The 25,573-nt window shown below is 44.1% G+C and overlaps 1 protein-coding gene across 1 annotated transcript in view; it reads right to left on the reverse strand.

Annotated features, from left to right (window-relative positions):
- The window catches only part of DST (dystonin), a 522,678-nt gene that overhangs the window by 89,817 nt on the left and 407,288 nt on the right, over nucleotides 1-25,573 (reverse strand). The window contains exons 55-61 of the mRNA XM_052648315.1: nucleotides 24,592-24,718; nucleotides 21,886-21,948; nucleotides 20,966-21,207; nucleotides 19,967-20,096; nucleotides 16,816-17,015; nucleotides 14,812-15,307; nucleotides 11,337-12,808 (exon numbers count right to left, since the gene is read on the reverse strand). Of these exons, the coding sequence (XP_052504275.1) occupies nucleotides 11,337-12,808; nucleotides 14,812-15,307; nucleotides 16,816-17,015; nucleotides 19,967-20,096; nucleotides 20,966-21,207; nucleotides 21,886-21,948; nucleotides 24,592-24,718 (2,730 nt within the window). The remainder of the gene's footprint in view (nucleotides 1-11,336; nucleotides 12,809-14,811; nucleotides 15,308-16,815; nucleotides 17,016-19,966; nucleotides 20,097-20,965; nucleotides 21,208-21,885; nucleotides 21,949-24,591; nucleotides 24,719-25,573) is intronic.

The following is a 25,573-nucleotide window of genomic DNA, read 5'->3' on the forward strand; positions in this document are numbered from 1 at the left end:
CGGACTCGCAGATGAAGGCACAGATCAAGTCTTCAGAGACCCCTTCGGGTCCGCGATGTAGAGCGCGCATCACTTTCAAGTTGGACCTCCTGTCGTTCTTTTTAAAAGCCCAAGTTCAAGTCGAACTGTTGTTCTCCGGAGGAAACCACTCCTTAGGGTATGGAGCCCTGGGCACCACGGACGTGGATATGAGCCGTTACTAATAACTATGCATGCCTCTCGAGGTTACTGCAAGGCTTGGGCTAAGATCAAGGGTGGTTAAGCGACTCTGGATATTTCATTAACAAAATCACAGCCAGGGAGTTTTATCCACTGAACAAACACTCTTTAAATAATACTGTTTGAAAATTAACACAGCAAGCCAAACCTTAGCCTTTGGCGCAGGGAGAAAATTTCACAGTTTCATTTAAGTAAACTAAGATCTATCCATTCTTTATTTTATGAAATAAGCAATCATGCCAGAATAGCAGATAGAGGGCAGATTTTCTTTCCTCAAACTCACAAAATAATCTTTCGAACATAAATAAAACTGTGCTGGCCCCAAGTGAAGACAGGTCTAGTAAAAACAACAGTAAACTTCTCTGACAACTTAACAGAAGAGATGTGGGAGGGGCCTTTAGTACCTTTCATGAGAAAATGATTCCAAAATGATTTTTTATAAACGTAAGAACTGAATCTTAAAAAAAAAAGTCTCTCCATAACCAGAACTCTATAGGCAACATACTCATTCAACACTTATTAGATGCAACTCATATTAAGTTGGAAAAAATATATACATAGCCAACTATAAGGGATAATATACATAATAAACTACCCATCAACATAATAATATCAAAGCCCACTCTTCACGGTCAAGAAGTGAAATATCTCAGCAAGCACTTGATTCTATCTGAGCACACAGGCTGTTCTGCTGCCTGGATAATAAGACAAAGAAAACCCGCCCACAGTTACCGTGTTTGAACAATGAGTTGGGCACCAGGCCACAATCAGCAGAGATGGAGGGACTGACTGCCAGCTGCCACGACCTTCCTTACGCAAGTAGCTCCTGGGAAGCTACCCACTCGTGGCTATGTGAATAAGAAAGTTTCCACGGAGTGTGGACCAGAGTTGCTCACAGAACTTTTCCTAAGAAACAATGGCCCTACTTCCAGGCCCCGTAGGCTCTAACTCTAAATCATGAACTCAGTTCTAATTTGGTCTTCCAGCTCTCTATAAAGCTAAGGACAGCAACCTTGCATTTGAGATGAAGAGTACACTTTTAAAGCTACACAAATAATTCATTCATTATTTCAGTCATTCATCAAACAGGCCCCACTATCTGCCAAGCAGCACAGGAAACCCTGGCAAAGTGCAGGTGCCCAGAGAGGCGGGATCCCCACCCCGCGTGCCTGACAGTGAGGCGGAGAGTCTGGATGAGAAAGTGTGTGGGGCACAGCCGGGAAGCAGGAAGTGCAACGGAGAAATCTCCTCTGATGGATTATATTTAACAGTGCACCGTTTATTTAATAACTGAGTTCCTATTTTATTAAGCTGATTAACTCTACAACTAACTCTACAAAAGATGATCCTGGCACATTCAGGTTCCACTTGATATTTGTACTCTTAACATTATATTGGTATTGATGACAACAACTTGTATATTTATCTTTGTTACTTGAAATCAGATTCCAAAGATCTATCTGGGTAACTTAAGAGAACTCACATTTAGAGTAGGACCCGACTGGTTGATTGTTTCTTCCTAAATTCGATTTATACAGCTACTTTTCAATGCGATGCTCTCTAAAGTTAGTATTAATAAAATCAAGATGTATTGAACTGTGTTAAATACTAACCATTATACATATACGAAATATACAATGAATAAATGAGCAAAGCTCTTCCGAAAAACAGTCAAAAGTATTCAGAAATCGCAATGTTAAACTGGTCTCGAAAGGCAAGTCTACACAGCCTACTTGATGTGATCCAGTTAAAATACTTCCCAAAGGTAGATAATTTTGGAAAAGTACACAAACACTAGTTGAATTATAAGCAAGATAGTACCACTTTCTCATTTTATATTTCTAAAATTAGAAAAGAAAGTTTCTGAAGAATCTTACCACGAAGTATCATACAATCATCCATGTCTTAGAAAAGATAAAAGGCTAATTTTATCAACTGAAACATGGAGTTTTTAGAGCTGAAAGGCTAGAAATATTAGGAAATTCAAGTGCAGTTAAGTGGACAACGTTTGTGAGTGAATGCAATATTATCCATAAAAGCTGATGAACTTATCTTCCTGGCCTGGTAGCTCCTGAAATATGAATTAGAAGCCAGACAAGAGATGTGTGGGGTTTTTTGCTTTAAGTACAAACCTAGGCCTTACAGACAACAATTTCTATTATTCTTTCTAAAACAGATACGCTTTTTGCTAAGGAAAACCGAAAGCATCTTATGTTCTCAGGTTTTAAAGTGATAACTTCTTTACATGGATGGATAAAGGATCTTCAAGAATAGTCATCAGATGAATGCGTGCGTGCGTGCATGCGTGCTAAGTTGCTTCAGTTGTGTCTGACTCTTTCTTTGCGACTCTGTGGACTGTAGCCCACCAGACTCCTCTGTCCATGCAATTCTCCAGGCAAGAAAACCGCAGTGGGCTGCCATGCCCTCCTCCAGGGGAGCTTCCAGACCCAGGGATCGAAACTGTTGCTCCTGCATTGCAGGCAGATTCTTACTGCTAAGTCACCGGGGAAACTCCATTAGATGACTATGCAGTAACTATTTATTTCAGCTTAATACACTTTACATTTGAAGGAAAGAAGGATATTCAGACCCTGTGACAAAAGCAAACAAATAATGAAACTTATCAGATTGACTGGTCTTGATGGATATTTATCTTGAACATTAGGTAGGGCCTTGAAACGTGCACTCCTTAGCTTCCTATGAGTTATCTTCACAGCATTTACCAACTGAGGCTATTTTTTAATGAATGAATAGAGACCTAGATGAATGTTTAAAAAACATTAACTCATCAGATTTTCTTATTAAGAAACCTACATCATTTCATAACAGCAAAGCAAATTCCTCTCTCTCTCTGTTCCCATCTCTCACACACATGGACACCCACACCTTTAAGCAACTTCCCAGGTGAGTAAAGTAAATTATCTCCTTTTATCTAAGGAAAGCCCATGATAATGACAAGAGATGTTACAGCCTGGCACTTTGCAGGGGTAAGGAGCGGGAACCACTTTAAAATTAAGATACAAATTTATCCAGGTAACAATAAACCACCAAAAAGTCCCCTGGTATAAAATCACTGGCTGGAACGGTGTTGAGAATGACCTACTTTGACTCCTTGACCTTTCTTTTGTAATTGAAGTATAGCTGATTTACAATGTTTACAATACTGTGGTAGTTCCAGAAGTAGTTTCAGCAACTTAGCATGCACACACACACACACACACATACACATATAATCTATTACAAGATACTGAATGTAGTTCCCTGGTGTCCAGTAGGTCCTTATTGTCTATCTGTTTTATATCTTGTATATATATCTGGATAATCCCAAACTCCTAATTTATCCCCCACTCCCCTCCCTTTCCGGGCTGGTAACTGTAAGTTTGTTTTCTGTGTTTAACTCCTGGGTCTTCAGTGAAGCCATAGGAGTTAGGAGGTCACAGGACACCCAGAGCACGGCATCAGTTAGAAACAGACACAGAAAGAGAGCCCGCAGGCCATGCTCCCAGGAGCACATCCTTTCAAAGCATGAAGGCCCACATGCTCAGCACCATCCCCGCGGCAAGGCGCGGCCTCTGCGTCCGTGGGCCTTCTCGCTTGCCAGCACAGCTGAGATTTCTTCTTCCTAACATCTTAAAGCCACTCTGACACAGCTGACTGAATAAACGGGACCAGCTGATACAGCCCGTGCATCAAGGGACAGTTTCTATAGTGGAAACAGTCACCTTTAAAAATACCAGAGGAAGGTGCTGTGAAATCTGCCTACTAATACAGGCTTATTAACAAAAATCCAGGCAAGTAAGACTATTTCCCCCCATGAAAAACCACCTCTGAGAAAGCTTTATTGAATTTTCTCCCGTTCTCAACAAAACAGAGAACAATTTGTCATTGATCTCAATGGAACAATACGGACCACTTAAAAACCACTATTAAAGCATTCTTTGGACAGTTTACTTTTATCTCGAAAAATATGGTGACATTATTGTTTCAGGATCATTTAATAAACATCTTAATAGGATACTTGGAAAGTCATGTTTTCTTAGCAGTACTCTTTACAAATAGGATCAAATAACCCGGCTGCGCCAGCTTCATGACACCTGTCATTTTAGGTCCCCCAGCATTCACAGGAGGATGCTGGGTGCCCAGTGCCTTCCCCCGTGCCCGAGAACATTCATCACGGCACAGTTACATGTGTTCTGGTTTTTGTATCCGGTTTCAACTTGGCTGTCAGGGAAATTAAAATGGAGTAAGTCTTCAGGCTCTAGAAGCAAGAGCCAGCCTCTGACCTGCCTCCAACCCTGGCTTCCATGCCTGCCTTACAAGCACAGCACTGTGGATAAGAAAGGATATGTCCTGGAATCTCTTAAGCCCCTGAGGGCCTGACCAATCCCCCAGGGTGTAAGAAGTCTTCTGACTCACAAGGTGAACCAAACAGCATTGTAAAAATTAAACCAGAGAGAGACTTTTGTGTGCCACTGATGATGACATCACTTTGCAGCCTGTGATTACAAGCAGCAGTCCACAAAGCTGCAATCTGAAGTCTTGCCCACGGGGTGGACCAGACTGCTGTCCACAAGGGACTTTCCAGCACCGTTTCATCTGGATGCAGGTGGCTGGCCTGATTTGGTGATGTATATGCTATTACTACCTTCTTGGGCTCCAAAATCACTGCAGACGGTGACTGCAGCATGAAATTAAAAGATGCTTGTTCCTTGGTAGAAAAGCTGTGACCAACCTAGACAGTGTAGTAGAAAGCAGAGACATTACTTTGCTGACAAAGGTCGGTACAGTCAAAGCTATGGTTTTTCCAATAGTCAAGTGAGGATGTGAGAGTTAGACCATAAAGAGGGCTGAGCGCTGAAGAAATGCTTCAAACCGTGGTGTTGGAAAAAGACTCTTGAGAGTCCCTTGGACTGCAAGGAGATCAAACCAGTCAATCCTAAAGGAAATCAACCCTGAATATTCATTGGAAGGACTGATGCTGAAGCTCCAATACTTTGGCCACCTGATGCGAAGAGCTGACTCATTGGAAAAGACCCTCATGCTGGGAAAGATTGAAGGCAGGAGGAGAAGGGGACAACAGAGGATGAGATGGTTGGACGGCATCACTGAGTCAGTGGACATGAGTTTGAGCACAGTCAGGGACATGGTGAAGGACAGGGAAGCCTGGTGTGCTGCGGGTCATGGGGTCACAGAGCCTCGGACACAACTGAGAGACTGAACCACAGCATTGTTCCTATTTCTGTTCTTTTAACGACTGTACATCAAGATTAAGCCAAGTAATCTAGAAAAAAATGAAACTGTTTTTGTGTACTTGTGTGTAACAAGTGGTTTCTTTTGTTAATGAGTTCTTCAAACGTGACACTTCAGTACTGGCTTAAAAATTCTCTGCTTTAAGAAATTTTTGGTTCAGAGAGACGTGTACCAGTGATTTGTTCATTTGTGGGAACAAACAGTGACAAACTGGGGCAGCCACAGAGTGGCCGGAAAAACCAGGAACAGGTTGTGGGTGAGGCTTTCTACCACGGCCCAGATGGAGCTGGGGAAGGTCATTATTTAGCTGGAATGTGACTATATGTGTTCACTGAAACATCAAGTTTCTTTGCTCTTCACTGAGATTAAATCAATTCAGTGTGCTTATAATAATTACTTCACGATGATCAGAAGATCTGATTGGCTGTTGGTGACATCATAGGAAGGCTGGTGTATATTCCGTGTATAGAGTTGGTATGTCTTTGAAACAGTAAAACCATGAAAACCTTAATATTCTATTTGATAAGGTAGTTTTGATTTGAAGACAATCTTGAGCTGAGAATCTTCAACAGGAGACAGGGATAGGGAACACCAAAGGGACCCTTTCTTTTTGTCTGGGAATGTATGACAGTGTACACAGAATTTAATGTAATAACATGGTACTCTGGGTTATCAACAGTAATAGAAAATACATCAGTCTTTAGACATTTTAGTCCAATGACTAACATTGAGAAATAGGAAAATGATTCAAATTATTTTAAAACATAGCTAAAGTAACCCAAAAGGTAGTACCAATCTCTTTTCAGCAACTTGGAATACTTTCACTGACAGTGAATTAACACTCTTGGTTCTGAACAGTTTTTATTTCCAATCATTACATTTGGGTTGTATTAAATGTGAATTAACTTTATCCTTTCAAGGATATTAACGGCTATTTCTAAGGTTAAATTTTAGGGGGGAAAAGAATGGAACCCTAAAACTCTGTCTTATCTAGTTTATATAATCCATTATGCCCCCAGTGAATATAAGGCATCCCTACTGGGCAACTGGGGAATAGCTATGAAGCTTCAGAACGACTCAGAGGGCAGCTTATTCTATGCCATGAAAAACCGTTGAAAGATTTTTCCCATGACATTAGGTTAAACTAAAGCTCCCTGGTAGAGTAATGAGAAACTGCATTATATTCCAAAGTCTATAATGGAAATAGGTCCAGTACTGTGGTGCTTTTCTGATTCATTTTTAGAAATTATAGCAAACTACTAGTGTTTTTTTTTTTTTTAACTCCATACACATTATTCCACTGAAGACAATTTTTAAATCTTCCTAAAATATTATGTTAAAACTCATGTTCAACCAAAGCTTAAGGCCCAGCAAAAGTTAGATTGAGATCTGAATTAATTTACAACTATGATCAAGAAAGACATAATTACTAAGACAAGGAAATGTTTGATTCCCTTTCAGAAGCAATGGTGCTGGAGGTTAACTGTTCTCATCATTATCCTCATCGTCGTATCTACAGATCTGTTTCGACAACTATAGTACCTAACATATTCTCTAAGTGTTCCTGGTGTTCTGGATTAAGATAAATAATGATTGATTGACACACGAATGGCTAAACCAGGTGTGATACATATACAGAATGGAATACTCAGCCATATAAAAGAATGAAATAAGGCCACCTGCAGGAACACGGATGGACATAAAGGCTGTCATACTGAGTGAAGTCAGTCAGATAGAGAAAAATATCAAATGATAAACCGAAAAAAAAAAAAAGACAAATGCACTTATCTGCATAACAGAGACTCACAGACAGAGAAACAAGTTTTTGGTTTCCCAAGGGAAAAGGTGGGGTGGGGATAAACTAGGAAGTCGGGATTACCAGATATACACACTACTATACATAAAAGAGATAACCAACAAGGACCTACTGTACAGCACAGGGAACTATACGGAAGATTCTTAACCAATAAGGGAAAAGAATCTGAAAATGTATATGCAAATGTATAGGGGGGAGAGAGGGATTAAACAATAAATATACATATATGCATATATATATATATATATATATGTATAACTGAATCTCTGGCTGTACACCTAAAACTAACATGATATTGTAAATCAACCATACTTGAATTTTTAAAAGTCAGGAAAACAAACATAAATGACAACAACGGATGGTTATTCAAGCCACCCCAATCAGTCTACAGCAAAGATGATTTGAAAGTTTCCCAGAAAAGATGTGAGATGTGCAATGTGATGAATAAAGTTGACCAAAACACTGCACTATATTCATAAAACATCCAGGCTCTCTCTAACACTTTCCACCTATGTGACCCTGGGAATGTCACTTCCCCTCCCTGGTCTCAGCTTTCTTACAATAACATGCAAATAATAATAGGACCCAGCTCTCAAGACTGTCAACTGGATTAAAGACAGTCTAGTGTTTGCTCAGTCGTGTCCAACTCTTTGCAACCCCATGGACTGCAGATGGTGACTGCAGCCATGAAATTAAAAGATGCTTCCTCCTTGGAAGGAAAGTTATGACCAACCTAGACAGCATATGAAAAAGCAGAGACATTACGAGCAAAGGTCCATCTCATCAAGACTATGGTTTTTCCAGTAGTCATGTATGGATATGAGAGCTGGACTATGAAGAAAGCTGAGCACCGAAGAATTGATGCTTTTGAACTGTGGTGTTGGAGAAGACTGTTGAGAGTCCCTTGGACTGCAAGGAGATCCAACCAGTCCCTCCGAAAGGAAATCAGTCCTGAATGTTCACTGGAAGGACTGATGTTGAAGCTGAAACTCCAATACTTTGGCCACCTGATGCGAAGAGCTGACTCATTTGAAAAGACCCTGATGATGGGAAATATTGAAGGCAGGAGGAGAAGGGGACGGCAGAGGATGAGATGGTTGGAGGGCATCACCGACTCAATGGACCTGAGTTTGAGTAAACGCTGGGAGTTGGTGATGGACAGGGAGGCCTGGCGTGCTGTGGTCCATGGGGTCACGAAGAGTCAGACACGACTGAGTGACTGAACTGAACTGGACTGTAGCCCAGCAGGTTCCTCCATCCACGGGATTTTCCAGGCAAGAATACTGGAGTGGGTTGCAATTTCCCTCTCCAAGTGTTATGCTTGACACATAGAAGCCCACAATAAATGTTAACTGTTTTAATGGTTATTTTTCAGCACATGTGTGTGTAACACACATACAGAAAACAGAGTTAGTGACTGTGTAAGCTACTATCTTTATTTACCATAACGTTCTTGTTCTTTTTTACCAATGTCACTGGCGTACCAAATGAAGATAACTGTCTCCTTGGAAACTTTTATTTCAATCACTGGGTTTTTCGAGACACTGAAGGTGTGTCCTGATATTATTATTACTGACTTTCATTAAAAGTAGTCAACTCCTTCCAAAGTAATCAGAAAACAGATACAGCATGTCAAGTGGCTTATTTCAGAAGACAAGATCCCTTTGTTTTTCTTCACAGTCAAATAATCTCCATATCCATGAATGGAAATGATGCTTATTTAGTGCTTTTCAGTTTGCAAAATACTTTCAAAGAAATAGTGATTTTTTTTTTTCTTACAGATAGTTGAAGTAGTGAAAAGAGATGAGGCCTGCTCTTTTTTTTTCTACACAAAGGCACAGAAAATCTAGGGAACAGGGACCACTTCATGAAGGCCGTGAACAGAGCCAACCTGCAGCAGGGCAGAGACCCTCTGATCACTGTCATGTGAGCATCCAGCCTTGCTTGCTGGGCTCCACAAAAATCCCAGAGACTCACTCCTCAGAGCCTCCACCCAGTCTTCCAAGTTGCAATGGCCACAGCATTTTGTTTTTCTAATACAGAATTCTCCTATATGAAACCTTTATTTTTCAAACCACAAGTATGACAGTGTGACAGAGAAATGAAGGGAGTTAAGTCAACAGTGAGGCCACTCCTTCCACCTCCAGAATCGAGACCCAAATTCAGAACCACAGGCTTTTAAGCCCTGCAGGGACGGGGCTTCAAAGGCACTGCATAAACAGCAGATAATCATGTTAGTAACAAAGAAGAAAAAGAAGCTACTTTGAAGTTACTTTTCAAAATTCAGTCACCTAAAAACAATGTCATGAAAGAGAAGCAAAGGAAGGGCATTGCCAAGTACAGTAGCAGAGAATTTTGAAGTCTATTTGATTTATATGCGTTTCTCCTGGGAAATGATTTCTAGGTTTGCAAATTCTGTTTGTATTTGATCCTATCTGATGTTTCATGGGCTGGCGGCGGGACTCAGCGTCACACCAGCCTTTACTGCAAAGCAGAACGAACCTCGTGGAGGGTCCCCCAGCCACTCCACAGGCTCCTGTCAGTCCTGAGCAGCGAAGGCTGGGCAGCCAGGACCTTCCCTCTGTCCCCATCCAGATGGGACTCTGTGCACGACACCCTGATCAAAGCCACATCACTGACCCGGACCCTGGCACTGACCTCACCACCCTCTCCCCGCATTCCCATCGTCAGGCATCACTGCTGCTGCTAGTGAGAAATGTGTATTCACTCCAAGTGTACAGCCCCACGTGTACTCAGCCCAAGTGTACAGCCCCACGTGTACTCAGTCCCATGTGTACAGCCCCAAGTGTAAATTGAAAGTCAATCAGTCGTGTCTGACTCTTTGTGACCCTTTGGACTATACAGTCCATGGAATTCTCCAGGCCAGAATACTGGAGTGGGTAGCCTTTCCCTTCTTCAGGGGATCTTCCCAACCCAGGGATCAAACCAGGGTCTCCTGCATTACAGGCAGATTCTTTACCAGCTGAGCCACAAGGGAAGCCCCACCTGTACTCAGTCCCAGGGTGCTCATAATCCCATCAGAAATAATTTACTCCCCATAGTCTGGGGCATGAGCCCAAAATCTTAAATTTTATAGACCCAGGATTACAAAAGGGAACTCTGCTTCTAAAAGAGGAACTTGGGGAAAAAACTAAGCTAAAAAGGAGAAGAAGACCATGAAAAGGAAAAGAGGAGGAAGAGACTGTAATTCGCCACGAGAGAAAATGCGAGGACACAAGCACAAAGGGCAAACACTCGTGATGGGCGGAGGCACCGGTCTCCGCGGTCGAGATGCGGGAGCCGTGAGTGACGTCAGAAACCGACGCCAGGCTTCCCTGGAGGATCAGCGGCAAGGCAGCAGCCTGCCGACGCAGGAGACAGGGTTCAGTCCCCAGTCCAGGAGCTCACACACGCCATGCGGCAGCTAAGCCTGGGTGCCACGGCCCTCGGGCCTGTGCGCCAGCAGGCAGGGCGGCCCAGTGCTGGGCACCTGGAGCCTGCGCTCCGAAACCGGAGCAGCCACCACGATGGGACGCCCGCGCACCGCCTGTGGAGAGCAGCCCCCCAAGTAGGGAAAGTGCCCGCACGGCAACGAAGACCCAGCAGAGCCAAATGCAAATGAATAAAAACTTTAAAAAATAGACACCAGCTTTTCAAGCACCCTGTGACTTCCTAGGTCATCTCAAGCCTTATCCCACAAGAGGCCAAAGCAGAAGCAGAAGGACCCACCCGCCCTGCCCAGATACCCCCTACACGGATGCTCATTTGAGCTCCAATACTGCCTGGTGATCCTACCTGAAGATGCTACAAAACAGGCCACCTCCTTCTCTGTCAACCAATCTTTCTTTTTTTAATGGAAGTTTTATTTTTTATTATTACTATTATTTTTTGGTCACGGTGCAAGATATGTGGGATTTCAGTTCCCTGACCAGGGATCGAACCTGTGCCCCCTGCAGCGGAAGCACAGAGTCTTAACCACTGGGCTACGAGGAAGTCTCTATTCCCGTCTCTGAATAACCAAAACGCAGAATACAAAGGAAGCACTCCCTACCTTGAACACATCGAGCTGTTGATTAATTGTCTCTGTTTCCATGCCAACGGGGCCTTGAGATTCCTCAAGCTCCTCAGCCTTCTGGAGCCGAGTAGAAAACTCCTGGAGTTTGCTGTAGAATTCCTCAAGGCGCACAATGGTCCCTTCGACCTGCTCTTTCCTGGCTTGTGCGCGGTCCCAGAGCTTGTTGCACTGTTTGCTTAAAGCCTCCAGGTCCCGCTTGATGCCGACGAGGTCGGGAGAGGCTTCCTCCGTGGCCAGCATCATCTTGCAGGTCTTATTGGCGTTGGCGTTGTTTGTGATGAGCGTGTCCAGCTTCTCCAGGAAGGCTCTGATGGCTTCCTTCTGCATCTGCAGTGTCTCCGTGTCTCTCCCAACTGGGGCCATGCCGTCCAGCTCATCATCAAACTCCGCGAACTGAGAAAACATCTCTCGGATGGTGTTCTGGAAATGGCCAATGCCCTGGAGCTTGGTTTCTAAGAACGAGCACCTGTCGTCCACCTGCTGGCTGAGGGCGCCGTGCTCCTGCGCTAAGGTCTCTGCCTGGAGCAGTACCTCGGAGGTGCCCTTGGAGTCGGAGGCCTCCGCCACGAGGTCCCGGGCCAGCCCCTGGGCCAGATCCACCTGTGACTTCAAGGTCTGGAGGGCCTTCTGCTGGGTCTGCAACACGGTCAGGGACTTGCTGCTATGAGCCTGGGGCCCCAGGGAGTCGTGCACCGCGAGCTGGTCCTTTGCACCCTGAAGCTGCCGCTGAGCTTCTTTGGAAACTTCCTGGAACTCTTTAAATTTCTGGGCCATGTTCTCGAGGGAGAATTTCTTCCTGTGCACCTGCTCAGTGACCGTGTCCACCTTCCGGAGCAGGTGCTCCCTCTCCTCCGCCACCACCTCCTGGTCCGCCTCACAGACGCCGAGGAGGCTGCCGGCTGCACTGCTGAGCTGTTCCACCAGCCCGAAATGCTGGTCCATCTCCTTCTGCAGAGCCTTCAGCTGGGCGAGGGCATTCTCCGTCTCAGTGGGATCCAAGCTACACTTGATTTCCTCGAGGCTGGCTTGACATCTGTCTATCCACGGCCTGAGCGTGTCCACGTGCTCTTTATACTTGAGGGCTCTCTCCAGCGTGTCCTTCACCCTGTCTTCCCGGTCCTTCACCTGCTTCTGCAGTCCATCCCAGCTGGTTTTGATAGTGTTCAGCTGTGACTGCAAGGCTACCTTCTCAGACCCTTGGGTTTTTAGTAACAGGTTTTCGCCTTCCGCAATGGTTTTCTCATAAAGGTGAGACTGGGTGGTCAGCGTTTTCCTGAAGTCTTTCTGATCTTTCACTAATGACTCCAAGACCTCGACTTTGGCGGATATCGGGGGAGACTTGTTTTGTTCTTCCTTCTTAGCATCCAGCCAAGCCTGGAAATCTCTAGACATCTGCTGAAATTGGTGAGAGCTGGCACAGGCTGACTGAAGGTGCTCGACATGGGTCTCTAAAAAATGAAATCAGACAGGTTTATTTTACATCAAAATGTTGAATGAACCTGTGGAAAGCCAAGGGAAAAATCACCAAATAGAAACACAGAATAATCTAAATGCAAAGGCTACTAGCACCGACATTACGCACAAAGAGTGGGTGGGAGGGCAAGAGACGGGCTCTACAAGAAGACGAGAGAGCTCCGTGGCCAGATGCCACAGCCACCTCTATCCCAGGGCAGAGACGTGACTACTGCTCAGAGCTCCGGGTGATGCTGATAAACAATTCACCCCTTATCAGTTGTGACCTTCCGACCTCTGTGATTCTCCCCCCGCTGTAGCATGCAGGATCTCAGTCCCTGGACTAGGGACTGAACCTGTGTCCCCTGCATTGGGAGTGAGGAACCTAACCACTGAACCACCAGGAAAGTCCCCACCTGTGTAATTTTTACCCATCACTTGGGCAAAATAAGGCAGTCTGCGAGGACTACAGGGTTCTGGGTTTCAATCAGCCTGTTATGTGCTGCAGGGCCCGGGGCGAATGACTGAAGCCCAAGGTCTCATTTCCCCAAGTCTGAGCCAGCAGCACTGACAGAAGCTGTCTCGGGAGTGAGGGGACCCTGCATGCACTGAGCTGAATGCCAGTGATGGAACAGGGCTGCTGATGAGAGTCGTCACCACTGCGATCGTCACAGGTTGTGACGATCTGCTACCCACATCACACCAGAATCAAGGAGCAAGCCTGGAATGGTTGCTCTGACCAGTAAACAAATCCAATCCATTATTAACAAACATAACCCGGGTGTCGAGCGTTCCTCTGCAAACGACACACACAGAAGCCCGCGCGCTCCCCTCTGCCTGGCCCCTCTCGGCCCAGAAACACTGCGGCGGGCGAGAAAGGAATGGGCAGGGTGGCTCTCTCCCATGTGTCTCTCGGGAGAGGCTCCCATGACAGAGCCAGATGAACTAACTGCGGGCAAGAAAATGACACCAAGCCTTTTTGATAACTGTTCATCTCCTCTCCCGATGAAACAAAACTGTGGCATAGCATAAAGGTCTACACTTTTAAAACTCAATTTTTCTACTTTTTCCCTATTTTCTTTAAAATGAAGTATAGGTGATTTATGAAGTTGTGTTAACTTCCGCTGTAGAGCAAAGTGATTCAGTTTTACATATACACACATTCTTTTTCACATTCCTTACCATTATGGTTTATCCCAGGACACTGAATACAGTTCTCTCTGCTATAGAGCAGAACTCTGTTGTTTATTCATTCTACGTTATATCCTATGATCAACCATAATGGAAAAGAATATTTAAAAAGAATGTGTATATGTGTGTGTGTGTGTGTGTGTGTGTGTGTGTGTGTGTGTGTAAAACTGAATCACAGGCTTCCTAGATAGCTCAGGGGAATCCGCCTGCCAAGGCAGAAGACTTGGGAGACGTGAGTTCGATCGCTGGGTCAGGAAGATCCCCTGGAGGAGGGCACGGCAACCCACTCCAGTGTTCTTGCCAAGAAAATCCCATGGACAGAGGAGCCTGGCAGGCTACCAGCCTGTGGGATCACAGAGTCAAAGACGGAGCACACACGCATAACTGAATCACTCGCTGCACAACCCCAAAGTTAACACAACACTGTAATTAACTAAACTTCAACAACAACAACAAAATTTTTTTAAATAGTATGCATCTGCTAGTCTCAAACTCCCTCACCAAGACTCCCCTATCCCTCTCCCCTTGGCAGTCTCAAATCTACCCTTGCTCTCTGAGTCTGTGAAAACCAGTCAGGGGCACCTGAGATTTTCCCGGGCCAGCTGTGCGGCGGCCTGCGCCCGCACCGGATCCCCCTGGCACCTGCATGTCGGCCAGGATCCGCCCTCCGCGTGCCCGAGACTGCCTCCTCGCACACACTTCTCACTAGCGGCAGGTTCTCTGCGGGGGCCTGATCTACCTGACAGCTTGGCTTGTTCACGGATCCCTCTTTCTAGGACATACATGCATTCACAGAAGACACACACACCTGCTTTCTGCTCCAGATCCTTGAACGATTTTAAGACGCCTTCCAGCTGCCGAGTGAGCTCGGCTCTCAGGTACTCTTCTCGGACCAGGGCCGCCAGGTCGTCGCCCAGGGCCTGCGCCGCTCTGATCCGCTTCCCCTCCTGCTCCACCGCCTGCTTCAACTTCTGGGCCGTTTCCAGCTGCTGGCTCATGGCGTCGGGGTGTGCACTGCCGTCCACGCTGCTGCTAAGCTGATCGTCCAGGTCAGCCAGCTTCTCGGACAGGCTTCTCAGCAGGCTTTGATACTGGGTGCTTTTCCCAACGGCCTGGTCGATGCGGTCACACCGATCCCTCAGCTGGCCCGTGAGGCTGTCCCATTTCTGGGTCACGGCCGCCAGCTGCTCCTTCACAGTCCCGTGGAGGGACGGGTGCTCCCCAGGTCTCTGCAGGATGCACCGGCCGGCCGTGGTCAGCTGCTCGCACTGCGGCTTCCTGGTGTCGAACTCCTGCAGGAGAATCTGAGAGAGAGAGCGAGCGAGGGTAACTAAGCACACAGATGACTGGAGAACGAGTCACAGGGAACACGGCTTTATGTTCCTGCGCAGAAATGATAGTTAATTGTCTAGCTTTTATTTTTGCTTTTGTTACCGCTTTCCTAGCTTTTATTTCAAAGGCAGTGTGGTTATCGTAAACTAAACCCAAAGGGCAATGCTACCTCACAGAGATAACACTTGGCCTAAAATAACATCCCCCAAAGGGGGAGGAAAAAATAAATAAATATTTTCACTAGTCTGGGGAGAAGGAAGAGAAATTCATGCACAAGTTCTCACACACAAAGGGAAACAGTGAGTTTAGACAAGTTCACACACCCTAGCACCAAATTTGATTTTTCCTACTTGTACTTTTCTTTTCATAGGAATTTTTTGAATGCTCTATAGCATTTTACACCAAAAAAAAAAAAAAAAGGCACAGTGATAACAGTATCAGGCTATACCGACTCATGGTGCATTGATTTACAAAGATTGCTTTTTAAACCCAAGATTGATGTGTAGGCTTTTTTGTAAAGATTTAGCCAATAAATCACATCGTTCCAAGTGTGCAAGGCTCACAGAGGTTTTCCCTGTAAAACGGATAATCTCCAAATTGTCCTCTTAATGTAATATTTTGTCTATCTCTGGGAGACCATGGACAATTATTTCTTCTCAAATATTTCTTTACCTCTTTTGCTTCCAGCCTATTCAGGTGAAGAACGTACAAGCTGAGAACAGTATGTGACTCAGCTGCCTGGACTGATTTGTATTTTCAGAGCAGGGATCAGCCTCCCCGCACTAAAACCACCCCCCGCACCGAAAGGAGCTCCCGGAGACCCCACATCTGCGCCATCTGCACCTCCACACCCCTGATCATTGCCTGGCCCAGATCTGCAGCTCCGACGGGCATGGGCCGCACTCCCTGAGCCCGGGTCTGGTCCTTGCTCCGTTCGCCGGCACTCCTGTGGTCATGTCTGACTCACATTTTATCAGTTTTTCCCCGTGTGGATTTATCTGCTCCTAATCAGATGAGGCTAAGTAACCTTGTGGGTTTCAAGGTTCCCTCTCTGCCTCCCTTCTTTCTCCTCCTCCCCAGCTCGGGGCTGTTTTGCATGACCTTTCTAAGTTTCCTTATCTACTACCACAATCAAAATGAATCAAACTCCAAAGGAGTCATGTCTAAACAATATACTAGCTTCTCATAAAAATGCTATTGCTCATGCAATCACATTACTACTTCAAAGAAGGTCCTCTTTAACAGGGGTCTGTACAAACCACAATATGAATGAGACAGTCAGTGACCATCCATGGGCTCCGTGGACCACTCAGGGATGCTCCAGCGCTCTGCTCCTCTGAGGTCCCCATCAGCATCACACTAGCACCTCACGGGCGTGTGATACATCACAGATGCCCGCCCAGGCAGGGAGAGCACACACTGTCCAACGCTAACGTATTTCTCTTGAAAACATCCATCTTGTTAAGTCACAGAGACTCACCTGCACTTGCTGCCTCTGTGTGTTCAGCATATTCGGGTCAATTGACAAGGGCCCAAGGACACTGACCATCAGTTCTTTTTCCACAAGCCACTGTTTTAACTGAGCCTCCACAGTCTGGAACTGGGTTAGATTATTTGAGGATTCTTCCAGCTTTTGTTGTCTATCAACTGTCAACTGATTGAGTTCTTGCCACTTAGAATCTAAAAAACAAGAAAAATGATAAAGGACGCAACAGAGGTTTGGTTTTTGTACATTTAACACAACTGTATCTTAATGAAGATTACATAAACAACTCAAAAGGATCCCCAATGGCCATCATTCCACCCTCATGACTCTCCCTATATAGTCTATTAAAAAGCCTAACCTAAGGGTTCATTACATTTAACAATACAAATTTTATGGTCCTGAGGGTTGTACGTCAGTTGAAGTATGAGAAAAATGAATTTGAATCTGATTTTGGAAGATGTCGTAAATTATGGGATACTCCTAAAAAACCTCACTCCTTCTAGAAGTCCTATAGAGTTTGTTTATTCACCTAGAACTGACCTACTAGAACAATGAACATGTATCCTTTTCTTTAATAGCAAACCTTCAATGACCAGTTCGAGGTAAGTGATCCCCAAGTACGTATACCCACGGCCAACCATGCCCTTCTATGCGAACCAGCAGCCCGCTGCTCGGAAGTAACACCAAGAAATCTCACCAACCCTTTAAACTTAACATTGGGGAAAAAAGAAAGCTATGAAATTCCTATCTGAACCGGTAGATTTTTCCAGCTTTTAGATTTTTCTTGAAGGGTCTTCTCTCATACATCGTGAGATGAAATAGTTAAATGACACTCCTATGTCCTCGATCACCAAACCTTAAAGCCAGTTCTTCCAGTCCCAATACCCGAACAGTACGTGGGTCCCAACCCTGTTTCACCTAGACCAGTGGTTCTCAAACTGGAGCTATGTCAGAGACCCCTGGAGTCTGCTCACACAGGACTGGGCCCACCCACAGGGACTGAGGAGCAGGTCTGAGTGAGGCCTGAAGGTGAGCTTCTAACATGGCCCCGGGATGCTTAGCTCTTGCTGCCACAAGCATGTCACGTGCACACCCAGACCAGCAGTCGTCTACCCAACTCCACCGCCATCCATGACCCTCAGCTCCAGCGAACTTGTTCTTAAATAATCTCCCTTAGACATCACTGAACACGTCACTCCTGGGCTCAAACCTCTCAATACGTCACCCACCACCATGCAGATGGCAAAATCTAACCACCTTTGCTTGACCTGCAGAGGTGCCCAAAAACTGGCCTTGTCTGCTCACCCCCAGGGGGTCTGTCCTCCTCTCGTCTGCACCGCTGGCCTCATACCCTCATCCAAACTGGGCGGGTGCATGCAGACCCGTCTGCCCACAGGCTCCATCCTGCCTTCAGGACCCACTGGGTCTCACGCCCTGCTAGGATGCCTGCCTGCCACCCCTGCCCGGAGGACAGCAGGCTCCCTGGAGCCAAGTTACTGACCATCCTTGAACACCAATCACTGCACAGTCACGGAAGCTGTGATGAGCTGTGACAGACTGCTTTTTAGCCAACATAATGTACCACAGAGCTGCTTTTCCTATAACCCAACCCCTGAAACCTTCCTAAACGACATCATTCCACGCGGCCTGTTCTAGTCAGTCACAATCTGACAGCTAAAGGATGCAAGTAAACAATAAATGAAGAAGAAATATCAAGATCTTATCAGGAAGCTTTTTGAAATATACATTCCTCACTCCCACCCTTATTTTAAAATGCTTTGATAATATTCTCCCAGGTAATTCTGATATTCTAGGCGATAGTCACTTACATAGGGCCTAATTAATTATAAGGCAACAGGAGTTTCTAGCAAAATAAACCTTTCAACTTTAAGATCTTTTAGGATGCCTCTTTTTTTATTGCAGCAGTTGATTTCAGAGAAGGCAATGGCAACCCACTCCAGTACTCCTGCCTGGAAAATCCCATGGACGGAGGAGTCTGGTAGGTGGCAGTCCATGGGGTCGCTGAGGGTCAGACACGACTGAGCGACTTCACTTTCACTTTTCACTTTCATGCATTGGAGGAGGAAATGGTAACCCACTCCAGTGTTCTTGCCTGGAGAATCCCAGGGATGGGGGAGCCTGGTGGGCTGCAGTCTATGGGGTCACACAGAGTCGGATATGACTGAAGCAACTTCGCAGCAGCAGCAGACTTGATTTACAACGTTATGTCAGTTTCAGGTGTACAACAAAGTAAATCAACTACACATGTAAGGATAACTCCTATTAAACTGAAACATACTTCGAGACGTCTAAGTTCACCACAGCATATCTAACTCTAAAGAAAGGACAAGGTTTAGCTAAATATAATGGAACAGCCGACAGTGAAATGATGTTTGTGACGAGTAAACACATTCACTATGTGCCACTGTTTGAGCTGCGCACACACTGATTCACTGAATTCTCCAAACAGCACTATGACGTACAGAGAATGACTCACTGTCTTACGCTCATTTCAGTATCATCACAATAAGGAAAGGGGGTGATATGACAACAGGGACTGTGGAGGAAATTCTGCGTCTCTGAGGAACGGTGCACCCAGGGACAGGGTGGGAACGTTCACAGCGCTCTTCATGAAGAGCAAAGCCCCGACCCCGTGGGGAGCGGCCTCCACAGGCCTGTCAGGCAAGGGCCCGGGAGCACGAAGCAGAGACTGGCAGGGTCCCGCAGGGAACTCTGTGGCAGAAAAGGGCACCCATCTTTTCCAGACAAATAAACTAAAAGGACTCTCTAAAATATAACAAAGCATAAAAAATTAGAAGCACCCAAAATCTAGCTTAAAAAAAAAAAAAAAGACCGTAAGGAAAACATGTGGCTCAGTGCACAGCACTCTAGTAACCAGTATCTACCTTCTTTATAAACATAAATTTCGTTACTGTGTTTAGTGAGAAAAACAAAAGATATGCCAAGGCCCAGCCCCAGACAACATGAAATGCCGCTTCTGAAATTGCAAAATCAGATTCTGAAACGTGGAAGCAGATCTCAAAGTCAGGGGGACTGTCGGATAGATGTTTTCTAATAAACATTATGATTTTTTAAAAAATGCCTGGGCTTCTGTTGGAGGCCTCTGGTGTAAGTGGTAACGTACCTATTTCCGCCAGCATCTGCTTCCACCTGGGGGCCTCCGGCGTGTCCGGGTTCTCCTCCAGCAGCTCCGTCAGCTTGTCCTTCAACTCCTGCACTTTGTTCACATTCTGCTTCAGTTCTGCCTCAAACAACTGACGAGGAAATAAAAAAAGTAACTGCATTAAAGCATGTCAACATCAACAGACAAAGACACAATTATAAGAGCACTTTTTTCTTTAACATGACCAAAATAGGGGGAAATATCCACAGTCAGAGGTTGAAGTGAGTGAGGACCGGATTCAGGAGTCAATTATATTTTCTTTTCCTCTTTGTAACTATTCTTCAACTAGCTGAGGAAAGAATCCCAAAGAAGAATGCTAGAAAGCTCACCCCACCACCTGGGAACAATTTCATATATTCTCAAATCCCTTTGGAAAAAGAAAGATGACACCACTAAGACTGTAATTAACCAGAAAATCAGTCTCGAGAGAGGCTGTAAGATTTGAGACTCTACTAGTGAATGAGCAGCTTTCTGGATAACACATTATAAAGCTCAAAGATAAGTCAGTCATCTGGAGACATTTCTGCCAGCACCACTAGCGTATAGAACCATTTTTCAGCTAATCCTGTCAACTAATGCTGACAGCTGTAGAAAGAAATACTGTCTATTAAAGAAAGGGAAAGCGTGCACTCCCCTATTTTATACTGGACAGAACAGACTCCTAATACACCTAGCCCTTAAGTACACCTTTTCCAATAAGGACTGGCTAAAATCCCAGACTTGAGCTGCGAAGTCAAAGTTGCTTGCTCCCAACAGCTCACTCATCTTTATAACGTCTGTGGGTAAAAACAAGTGACTTGTTAGGATCCATCTCTACAGAAAGGCACGTTCAACAAAGCTGGCCCACGACTTGCTGATGGTTACAGAGCGGGAAACCAGACCCTGCTCGTGAGCCCAAGGGCGCATTCCGGGCACTGACCGCTCCCTCAGGTCTCCCGTAAATGGACCCACGGACGATACCTTGTTCTGTTCGACTTGGCTTTTCACAGCCTCCGTGTCCACAGGTGTCGGAGCCTGATGCCACTTCGTGGCAGTGCTGCTCATGGTCTGCAGCCACTTCATCATGGCGCTGGACTCCTCCTGAGCCTTCTGCAGTCTGGAGAGCTTGGTGCTCAGCTCACCTATTTTGTCCTTAAGCAAGAGGCCAAGATCTTCATAGCCATGGCTTATGTCGGTCATATCCTTTTTAATGGATGTTAAGCCTAAACGTAAGAAAAAAATTAACACACACATTTTCAGGGTATTTAGAGCTCCAGAAATGAAAACTGCTTTTACGTGCTATTTCCCTCTATTAGGTTGGTCAAAAGTTTGTTAGGGTTCTTCCATAGGACGTTACCGAAAAACCCGACCGAACTATTTTGGCCAACCTGACATGTGGTCAAGATTAAGTCTACTATGATAAAAGTCATAGAGTTTTTAGAACTAAAATGTCACTATCATCTTACAGTGCTAAATCAAGACCAATGCATTAGGGACACTGCCTCATACTGATGAAATGAGACAGATATTTCATATGGAATAAACTACCCAAACCATGAAATGTTACATATGAATTCCTCAGGCGTCAAATTTAAAAATAGCTCAAACAGTGTTATCCCAAGTGAGAAAATACCTCAAATTAAGCCCAAAGAAGGAAACATAAACCAAATGCCAAACTGAATGACCAGACTTTACCTTCAAATGGACGAAACTGCATAGAATGTTATATAAATATGTTATTTATGGAGAACATGATTATTCTTATATCATTTTAATTCAAAGTTTGAAATTTTGATGTAACTACTTTTTGTCCCTAAAAAGATTTTCTCGTTCTCAAAAAACAAAACAAAGCAAAACAAAACAAGTTATTTAATCAAGAAACATTTAAAGTTACTATTTACCTTTATCTGCCAAAATTTCCTGAGTATCTGTGGCTGTTCCTTCACCATTTAACATTACGCCACCTGCAAAAATATTAAAACTGCAGTCATCATAGACTTCTGTCATATTACATATGTATTAATAGCAGGTGGCATTAAAAAAAAAAAAGCCACTCAGTCACGTCAGATTCTTTGCAACCCCATGGACTTGTAGCCTGTCAGGCTCCTCTGTCCCTGGAATTCTCCAGGCAAGAATACTGGAGTGGGTTGCTATTCCCTTCTTCAGGGAATCTTCCTAACCCAGGGATCAAACTTTCCTGCATTGCAGGCAGATTCTTTACCATCTGAGCCATCAAGGGAAGCCCAGGTGGCATGAAAGCAAACCTCATAAACCGTAATTATTTTAAAATGTTATATTTTAAAATTTAAAATACTGATTCAATTTCAAAATCAAATGAAGGTTTGAAAGATCAAGCTATGTCCTCTCTTCTGTATAAAATTCACTCCTAAAGTCATAACATGATCAATTTAAACTCCATAGTTTCAGAAACTTTAGATTACTGATAAATTAATCATTAACTATTAATCTTTAAGACAATTTGATTGATGCTTTTGAACTGTGGTGTTGGAGAAGACTCTTGAGAGTCCCTTGGACTGCAAGGAGATCCAACCAGTCCATTCTAAAGGAGATCAGCCCTGGGATTTCTTTGGAAGGAATGAAGCTAAAGCTGAAACTCCAGTACTTTGGCCACCTCATGAGAAGAGTTGACTCACTGGAAAAGACTCTGATGCTGGGAGGGATTGGGGGCAGGAGGAGAAGGGGACGACAGAGGATGAGATGGCTGGATGGCATCATCGACTCGATGGAATTGAGTTTGAGTGAACTCCGGGAGTTGGTGATGGACAGGGAGGCCTGGCATGCTGAGATTCATGGGGTTGCAAAGAGTCAGACACGACTGAGCGACTGAACTCAACTGAAAAGATAATTTTGGGGTGATAATTGCTTTAATGCTGAAGTTATTTTAGTTATACAGTCACTGAAGCACAGTAGCTGGTTACAGTGTGTACTGCTTGAAGCATAAATGCCTGACGGACAGAAGAACATCCACCTCAATGTAAGGAACTGAAACTGTCTGCTGCAGTGACAGTCTTTTCATGGGTTTACTGAAGGCGGAATACTGTAAAAAGACATGAAGGAAAAGCCAGAAGTAAAAGAAACCACACTGAATCAACACAGGGACAGGAGGCACAGGGGCTGGGGCACTGGGCCCTGGTGTCCGTCTCACGTGAGCTTCAACCAGCCCACTGATGACCCCGTGAGTCTGCACAGATGCATCCAGCCCTCCCTGCTGCTGGGGAGAGGAAGACCTGGCTCACGAAACCCCAGTGGGAATTAAAGACAGGCACCCTACTGCCTAGAAATAGGAACGGCTCGGTGAGTGATAGTTAATTATTTCTCTTTAATTCTATAAACATCTAGCATCGGTATCTTTTTTATAATCAAAATATTCTTAAAAAGATCAATTAAGACTTTCTCATACAAGTACACCTTGGCTCTCTCTCCAAAACACATTTTCCCCAACTACAAACACGAGAACAAACCTGAACGAAAACACTTACCTGTCCGAATCTTAATCTAAGTGGTATCCCCTGAAAACAGAAATCACACACCATGGCATTGCAAATGGAAGTGAAAATGCCCTGTAGACACTCAGGACTAATTCCTACCATGCTTGGGAGTTGTTAAAGAGCAGGGAAAAAAATGTTTTTTGCTTATTACAAATACAAAGAGGACATGAAGAACTAATATAAAACACCACAGAATTCCTTCCCTTTAAAATAAAAAAAAAAACAAAACCTTGACACTTCAGGAAATCTGATTAGGAGAGAAAGAAGCGATCATCACACACATATACTGTGAGTATTGCCTGAAACGGGATTAATAGAGCAGAATAAACAGTGTAGGGAAAAAGGCCCAGCTGAGCGCCGGCCTCACAATGGGGACAGTCGGGGGTGCAAAGAGCAGATAAACCACAGAGGACCCTCAGAAACTCTCAGAATAAAGATGCAAGATCTGCCTGCAGTCTACTCTTGGATTATTTCAAATCTGATAGTGACAACAATATAAGTATGCTTTAAACTTAAAACCCTATTTACAACTTAAGTTTTAGAACCCTTTTTTATATAAGGCTCTCCCCTTCTGTTGAGAAGCATGATAAGGCTGTGATTCAGACATGCTGGCTAACATAAGACAGGACTGTTTTCTTTGGGAATAAAAGAATAAAGCAGATGGGAATAAATTAAGAGAGGTCCACTTGACAAAAAAAAAGGCAAACCTGTTTTCTCCCCTTACTTCCTTCTTTCCCAGGAGACCAGACACATTTCTTTATCAAATATTTCAAATAGAATTTCTACATTTCCACCAATGAAGGTAAAAACAAACAAACTGGAATCTAATCTTTCCCCTTTCCCAATATAATGCTCCTTATTCTTACAGATGAATTTGGCTACATTTTAAATCGTAGTGAAACCCAAGAGATCTGAAATTTGAACAGAACACTTTTCTGTGGCAGCATTCAGTGTGTTTAGACATGTCCTATTTCTTGTCACTTTCCCTTTGTATTTCTGAGGTTATTTCATGCATTAATTAAAAGAAATAACATAAACACAGGAAATAAACATGGGTGGACCCAATTCTTTTCCCACAAATGTAAACAACACACATACCTGACTTAACTGCTGCTATGGCCTTCGCGGGGGTGGTTACAGCACTGATCAAGTTACATAGTGAGTTCCCGCTGTTGCTGACTTTCTGAATCTCCGGTGTTTTTAAGCTCCACTTCTCCTGTAATTTCTTGAGATATAAAAATACATTATTTTTCAGTCTTAGTAATCTTTTCCAAGTTACACATTATAATTCAGGGTCTTAAACATATCTTAAAACAGTGACGATTGTGGCTTCTGACTTATGGGAGAGTGGGTGGAAGAGAAGAACAGCATCTCTATTCGTTTCAACAGCCCAGGTGACAGTTAACACTGCTGGTAGTGAGCAGCGGGGTCGGGTTCATCCTGAATTCGGCTCCCAGCCACAGTGGAAGCTGGGCCAGCCCCAGCTGCCCTGAGTTCCAAAGTAACTGTCAACTGTAAGTGTGCAAACGGTACTAGGTGACAGCCAAGCTACAAGAAGAAATGTACTAGAAACTGTTCTTACAAATGTGAATTCAGAATTCCACTTTATAGTGAATTTTAATTATCAAAATTTCAATGATTTTTTTAAATATCTAAAACTCATCTTATTATTTTCTTCCAGCATTGGAATCAATAAATAGAACATACACTTTTTAACTTTAAATAGTACATAACAAAGGAGATCCAAGCAACCCAACAAAATTTTAAAAAGAAAAATTAGACTACATGGTGAGCTTCAAATATACAATAAACAGTTGGAATAAATATAAGGACAAATGAAAAACAATAAACATGCATATGTTAATAAGATTCAAAGTAGAAACACCTGTATTATTATATAAAGCACATAAATGACGAATAATCAAAATACTCATGGATATCTACTCAAATTATACATACCTAAAGCTATCACAAGAAGAATAAAAATAGTGAAATCACAGAAAGGCACTAGATAAATATCACTCAAAAGCAAACAACAATAACGTAAAAACTTCAGTGACTTTTAAAAAATACACAACTC

This window comes from Budorcas taxicolor, chromosome 11 (assembly GCF_023091745.1).
Source record: "Budorcas taxicolor isolate Tak-1 chromosome 11, Takin1.1, whole genome shotgun sequence".
In the NCBI taxonomy this organism is placed as follows: domain Eukaryota; kingdom Metazoa; phylum Chordata; class Mammalia; order Artiodactyla; family Bovidae; genus Budorcas; species Budorcas taxicolor.